General features: G+C 40.6%; 1 protein-coding gene across 1 annotated transcript; it reads left to right on the top strand.

Moving 5' to 3' along the window:
* Window positions 1-5,512: 5,512 nt before the first annotated feature.
* On the top strand, window positions 5,513-6,469 carry LOC142302758 (olfactory receptor 5AR1-like). The gene has a single exon (XM_075343868.1). It carries the CDS (start codon window positions 5,513-5,515, stop codon window positions 6,467-6,469), a length of 957 nt encoding a protein of 318 aa, XP_075199983.1.
* Window positions 6,470-7,071: the final 602 nt, after the last annotated feature.

The following is a 7,071-nucleotide window of genomic DNA, read 5'->3' on the forward strand; positions in this document are numbered from 1 at the left end:
CTACTCCAAGCATGTCTGCTATCTCTCTGATGGATTTTTTCTTTTTTTTCAGCCTCAGGATGTTCTGCTTCACCTCAATTGAGAGTTCCTTAGACCGCATGTTGTCTGGTCACAGCAACAGCTTCCAAATGCAAAACCACACACCTGTAATCAACCCCAGACCTTTTAACTACTTCATTTATTACAGGTTAGCGAGGGAGACGCCTTCAGAGTTAATTGCAGCCCTTAGAGTCCCTTGTCCAATTACTTTTGGTCTCTTGAATAAGAGGAGGCTATGCATTACAGAGCTATGATTCCTAAACCCTTTCTCCGATTTGGATGTGAAAACTCTCATATTGCAGCTGGGAGTGTGCACTTTCAGCCCATATTATATATATAATTGTATTTCTGAACATGTTTTTGTAAACAGCTAAAATAACAAAACTTGTGTCACTGTCCAAATATTTCTGGACCTAACTGTATATATATACTAGCTGTACTACCCGGCTTCGCCCCGGTTAATAACTGTTGTTAACAAAATAGAATGTATTAACATTCCCGGGATAGAATGTATAAATAGAATCTATTAACGCCCGGGATAGTAACTATCTCTCTGTTTCTCTCCCATTCTCTGTCTGTCTCCCCCTCTGTATATATCTCTCTGTCTCTCTCTATCTCTTTGTCTGTCTCTTTCCCTGTCTGTCTATCTATCTCTGTCACTTTCCCTGTCTGTCTCTTTCCCTCTCTTTCCCTGTCTGTCTCTTTCCCTCTTTCCCTCTGTCTCTTTCCCTGTGTCTGTCTCTTTGTCTGTCTCTTTACCTGTCTTTGTCTGTCTGTTACCCTGTCTGTCTCTTTCCCTGTCTGTCTCCCTGTGTCTGTCTCTTTGTCTGTGTCTGTCTCTTTACCTGTCTAGGTCTGTCTCTTAACCTGTCTCTCTTCCCTCTCTTTCCGTGTCTGTCTCTTTCCCTCTCAGTCTGTCTCTTTGTCTGTGTCTGTCTCTTTGTGTCTGCCTCTTTCCCTGTCTGTGTCTGTTTCTTTCCCTAGCTGCATTGTGACACGCCAACATTCCATATAAGGGCGTGGCTGCGCATTCTTCTGAAGTTCTGGCTGCACTGTGGCTCCCAGCTCCATTCGCTTTAAAGGAGGCAGGTTTTTTGGCGAATAACTGTAAAGCGCGGGGTTAAAATTTTCCCTGAAAACATAGCCTATGACGCTCTCGGGGTCCAGAAGTATGAATGTGCAAAATTTTGTGGCTGTAGCTGCGACGGTGTAGATGCCAATCCTGGACATACACACATACACACATTCAGCTTTATATATTAGAACACACATACACACATACACAAATTCAGCTTTATATATTAGATATATATATATATATATATATATATATATATATATATATATATATATATATATATATATATGTAGAACAACATGACGAAGGATCCAGCAAGGCAGAATAACTCCAAAGGGCAACAAAAGTTTTGTTTGTTTGTTTGTTTGTTTTCTTTTCTCTGACTTTATTATCTAAGAATAAAAAATTCCAGAGCTCTTGACAAGCTGTTAAGTGCAAGGTATATGCAGTATGGGCATACTGCATATACCTTGCACTTAACAGCTTGTCAAGAGCTCTGGAATTTTTTATTCTTAGATAATAAAGTCAGAGAAAAAAAAAAACTTTTGTTGCCCTTTGGAGTCATTCTGCCTTCTTCACGTTGTTCTATATATCTTGGAAGTCTCCCACTTCGGGTTAGTGCAATAAGGAGAACAAGGACGCCGGGGCTTGAGCTCAGACAGGTGAGCTGGTCTACAACCTTTATTTCAAATATATATATATATATATATATATATATATATATATATATATATATGTATATATATATATAAAGTATTAGTTGATAATTTGGTCAAAATACGGATGCTCACAACCTACGTCAAGGGTTCTCATATCTTGCGAGTCCCTACACTACATTTAAAAGCTAAAGCACAAAAAGAGGGATGGTGCCCTATACAAGCCATTTGTACAATTTTAATACTAAGCTATCACCCCCTCCACGGAGTGGCAGTGTGTGAGTGGTTGCTCCATCAGTGTTTGCACCTGTTGCCTCCATCTTTATTAATGGGTTTTGCTGCATCCTGTGAGTGCATTAGATTCTGTGGCCTGGGCAGGTAAACACTGTTGCCCTTTGTTTCTGTGAATTTTTTTTATGTAAATTCTGCAATATTCAGCCTTTATAGTGTGGAAATTAGAATAACATCTACTAAAGAGTGGATTTAATAGAAGTTATTATGCTATTATTATTAAAGCTGGCTAAATTGTGACTCCAGTGACTCCGTCTGCACCATCATATACTATAGCCCTGTCAATGCATAAACCTGTATCCTGTTTTGAGGGGGGCGTCGGACGTAAGCCCCAACTGAACACATAAAGAATGTCGGTGATTCCACAATAAATAGACTTGTGCTCTTTATGACCTTTCGTACTGTGAAAGTTGGGAATTTAGGGAAAACCGCAAATTGGATTTTTCAGGGTCACAGAGACAGAGTTCAAATCAATCTTGCGTATGTATGAGGAACAATAACCACACAAAGACTTGTCTCTATTCGGGAGAAGCTCAATGGTCTTCTGATCCGTATATTATAAAATGCACACAGTTATTCAGTTCAACATTGTCCCTGATTGGTCAAAGATAACCAGCAATGTCCATATAGTACGTTCTCAGCCTGTTTCTGGCTTCCTAATACCAGTTTGAACCAGCTACTGAATTGTTTGTTAACATGTTGCTGAGCAAAAACGAGAAGTCAACCTCCCACATTTCACATCCCATATCTCACATGGTGAGAACTAACTGATTACAGATTCTCTCAGTATATTTTAAATACCTCTTTGTTCATTGTTCATTTTGGCTTGATTATCTACTTAACACATTCCTGATCACACATCTTGAAGTCAAATTCTAAAGCTTCTATGCAATTTTCATATAGACACACAGATAATTATATAACAGCATCTATACTTTGATTATTTACTCACACACATAATCTTATTACATCTGGACAAACGGCCTATAGCCCAGCAGGCCTACCCTCACAGTAGAGTCAACCAAACTAACTGTATTGGGAGCTAGTTGGGGACAGTATAGAATGCCCTTTATATTTTTGGTACAACCTTCCTAATATAATTTTACCACTTTGGAATCATTACCCCCTTCTTCTACCTTAAAGCTCTACGAAACAAGCAAAATTGTACACCACCATCATTACATTATCCCCTCCACATCTTTATACCACCAGGGTAATTTTAATATTAATATTTCTATTTTCTGTTGTCTAAACCTCGGTGCGCCTGATTTCATAGAGTACTTGTGATTGCACTTTGAATTACCTTATGGGGGTACCTTACGGTTTTTTAGTGCTTCTTCACTGTCATCCTATTTTAATGTGTGATTTTTTTTTGTTATTAAATAGCACCTCTACATTAAAGAGAACCTGTTAAAAAATGCTGTTAACCTGTAAATATGGGGGTTGATCTGCAAATTAATAGTATTCCTAAACTGCACAGCTGCAGCATTGAGAGACCAGCTGCAGGGAGGAAATTAACTTTATTACTCTCAGCAGCCCCCGGCTTTTAGTTATTACGGTGTAGCCAGCTTGGCTTCAGTCACAGTGATCAGTGGATTTGACTGACAGCCGACTCAGCACTTCAGTGCCAGGGTATGGATACAGCCAGCACTCACTATGTACTGACTAGTGTCTAAAGCCTCTCTACCCACACCATCATGACTGAAAGCTGCTGGGAGGAATAAAAGCCGGGCTATCAGTGAGGCAACCAGGCAGTTTTCGAAAGCTATTAACCTGCAAATGTTTTAACATGGTTTCATTATTTGTATAAAATGTGACAAACCACTTGGTTTTCTACTATTTAATTTATGAATTTATACTCCTGGTTGCAGTCACATTTTATAGTTACTTGGCCTTCTCTGTGATATGGTAATATCCAGTGCTGTATACGTGATTGCTCACATGATTTTTGTTTTTGTTTTGTTTTTTAGATGTGACAGACATTTTTTCTCTTGAACACTTAGGCGGGCTTTGCACACTACGACATCGCAGGTGCGATGTCGGTGGGGTCAAATTGAAAATGACGCACTTCCGGCATCGCATGCGACATCGTAGTGTGTAAAGGTTCGATGATACGATTAACGAGCGCAAAAGCGTCGTAATCGTATCATCGGTGCAGCGTCGGCGTAATCCATAATTACGCTGACGCTACGGTCCGATGTTGTTCCTCGCTACTGCGGCAGCACACATCACTGTGTGTGAAGTCGCAGGAGCAAGGAACATCTCCTACCGGCGTCACCGCAGCTTCCGTAGGATATGTGGAAGGAAGGAGGTGGGTGGGATGTTTACATCCCGCTCATCTCTTCCCCTCCGCTCCTATTGGTCGCCTGCCGTTTGACGTCGCAGTGACGCCGTACGACCCGCCCCCTTAATAAGGAGGCGGGTCACCGGCCAGAGCGACGTCCCAGGACAGGTGAGTCCATGTGAAGCTACCGTAGCGATAATGCTCGCTACGGAAGCTATCACAAGGATATCGCAGCTGCAACGGGGGCGGGGACTATCGCGCTCAGCATCACAGCATCGGCTTGCAATGTCGCAGCGTGCAAAGCCCGCCTCAGGCTTGTTTTTTGTATTTGGACCCCCTGAGAACTATAGATCTCCGCGTTACATCCTCATTTTAATTCTTGTCTTTTAATCATGTCTCTTTTGGTAAAGGAATAACATATTGATATTATTGGGTTGTGTACTTTTGTTTTTTTTTTGTAGGTTCTGGCTAATAATTTTTAGATTTGAGACTAAGCTCCAACTATGTAGACAAAATAATATGGTAAAATTCCAATTATGTGAAATCAATGATAAAGTTTAATAGATTCATTTGAAATTATCTTTGTCTCAGAAGAAACACAGAATTTTGGTTCCACTGTTTATTATTATTATTTATTATTATAGCGCCATTTATACCATGGTGCTTTGTAAGTGAAAAAGGGTATACTTAATAGGGACAAGTAGAATAATTATGAACAACACAAGGCACAGACTAGTACAGAAGGAGAGAGGACCCTGCCCAGGAGGGGTTAAAGTCTACAGGGGCTAGAGGAGATAAGAAGACCCTGCCCATGTGGGCTCACAGTCTACAGGGGGTAGAGGAGATAAGAAGACCCTGCCCACATGGGCTCACAGTCTACAGGGGGTAGAGGAGATAAGAAGAACCTGCCCACATGTGCTCACAGTCTACTGGGGATGGAGGAGATAAGAAGACCCTGCCTTCAAGGGCTCACAATCTACAGGGCAAGGGTGAGGATACGGTAGGTGAGGGTAGAGCTGGTCGTGCGGTGGTATAGTGGACTGAGGGTTATTGCAGGTTGTAGGCTTGCCGGAAGAGGTGGGTTTTCAGGTTCCCTTTGACAGTTTCCATGGTAGTTATCATCACTAGAATCTGTTTTCTCTCCTTCTATCCCAGATATTCAAGATGAATAACTGTGAAATCGGTACAGTGACTGAATTCTACATGACCCCATTCTCCACCTCTAGAATTAATGAAATTCTTATATTTACCGGGTTTTTATTCATGTATTTTCTAGCAGTGGTGGGAAATCTGCTTATCATTGCTCTCGTCTGTGTTACTCCCCATCTTCACACCCCCATGTATTTCTTCTTGTGTAATCTTTCTTCTGTTGATGTCATCTATGTCTCTAATATTCTACCAAAAATGTTGGCCACCATTTTAACAGAAGACAAGACGATCTCCTTCCATGACTGTATGATTCAGCTTACCTTCTTCTTCTTCTGTGCAGATTCTGAGATTTTCATTCTTACCTCTATGGCTTATGATCGTTATGTGGCGATTTGTTCTCCTCTACATTATTCTTTGATCATGACGTGGAAAGTTTGTTTTATTTTAGCCGCTTCCTACGTGATTTTAAGTGCCATGAATTCCATAACACTTTCTTTATTGACATCCGAATTATCATTCTGCTCCTCTCACACGATCAACCATTTCTTTTGTGAGATATTACCATTAATGGCACTCTCTTCCAGTGACACAAAAACTATGAAGATGATTCTCTCAATACAAGATGTGTTAATTGCACTTTTTAGTTTTATGTTCCTTTTGATATCATATGTAAGAATTATCATTGCTATTTTAAAGATTCGTTCCTCTAGGGAAAGGCTTAAGGCTTTTTCTAGCTGCTCATCTCACATCATTACTGTCTTATTATTCTTTGGACCAAGTATCTTCATGTATTTGAAACCTGAGTCTGAAGATTCTAAGGAACAAGACAAAATTCTCTCAATGTTTTATGTGGCCATCGTCCCGATGTTAAACCCATTCGTTTATAGCCTGAGGAACAAAGAAGTTCTTGGAGCTGCTCGAAAAATGGCCACAATAATATGGAATAGTATTACTCTTTTTGTGAATAAATAACAATATATTTGGGTTGAAAATTGTAATAATAGTCTAAAATATGGTTGGGGATTTAAAAGAAGAATTAAATGTCAGAGAGAGAGTGAGAACATACTCTACTCTACCTACCAACCATCTTGGATACAAGCTTCAGTTGTTTCTGTGTTCAAAGCACACAGACACAGTTGAATATAACCGTGGAGCAGGAAATCATCAGAGCCTTACCCCACCGTTCAGTCTACTATGTAGAGCCTCAAGGCTCAAGACTATGCTAGGACCGTTAGGTCAAGTTACATTTTCTGGTCACATCAATAGAGATGAGAAGCAGGACCTGCTACTTGAGAGAACTGTGGGGGACATAATACTGTGTATAGAGGGCATTACACTGTGTGAAGGGACTATGCGGGCTTCATACTGTGTTTGGGGGTAGCATCATATGTTATGTGGGGGCCTGTAGCAACATCGTATTGTAGTGTAGTGGCCCGGTCCAAATTCTGTCTGTCCCACTGAGTACTCCTTGACCATGAGTAGCTCCCAAACACTACAACTCACTCCCCAGCTGCCCTTCTATGTGTAGTCACGTTCATTTGTGAGCTTTAGATATGCACTTTCCATTACATCCC

The sequence above is a fragment of the Anomaloglossus baeobatrachus genome, chromosome 4 (assembly GCF_048569485.1).
Source record: "Anomaloglossus baeobatrachus isolate aAnoBae1 chromosome 4, aAnoBae1.hap1, whole genome shotgun sequence".
Classification (NCBI taxonomy): Eukaryota; Metazoa; Chordata; class Amphibia; order Anura; family Aromobatidae; genus Anomaloglossus; species Anomaloglossus baeobatrachus.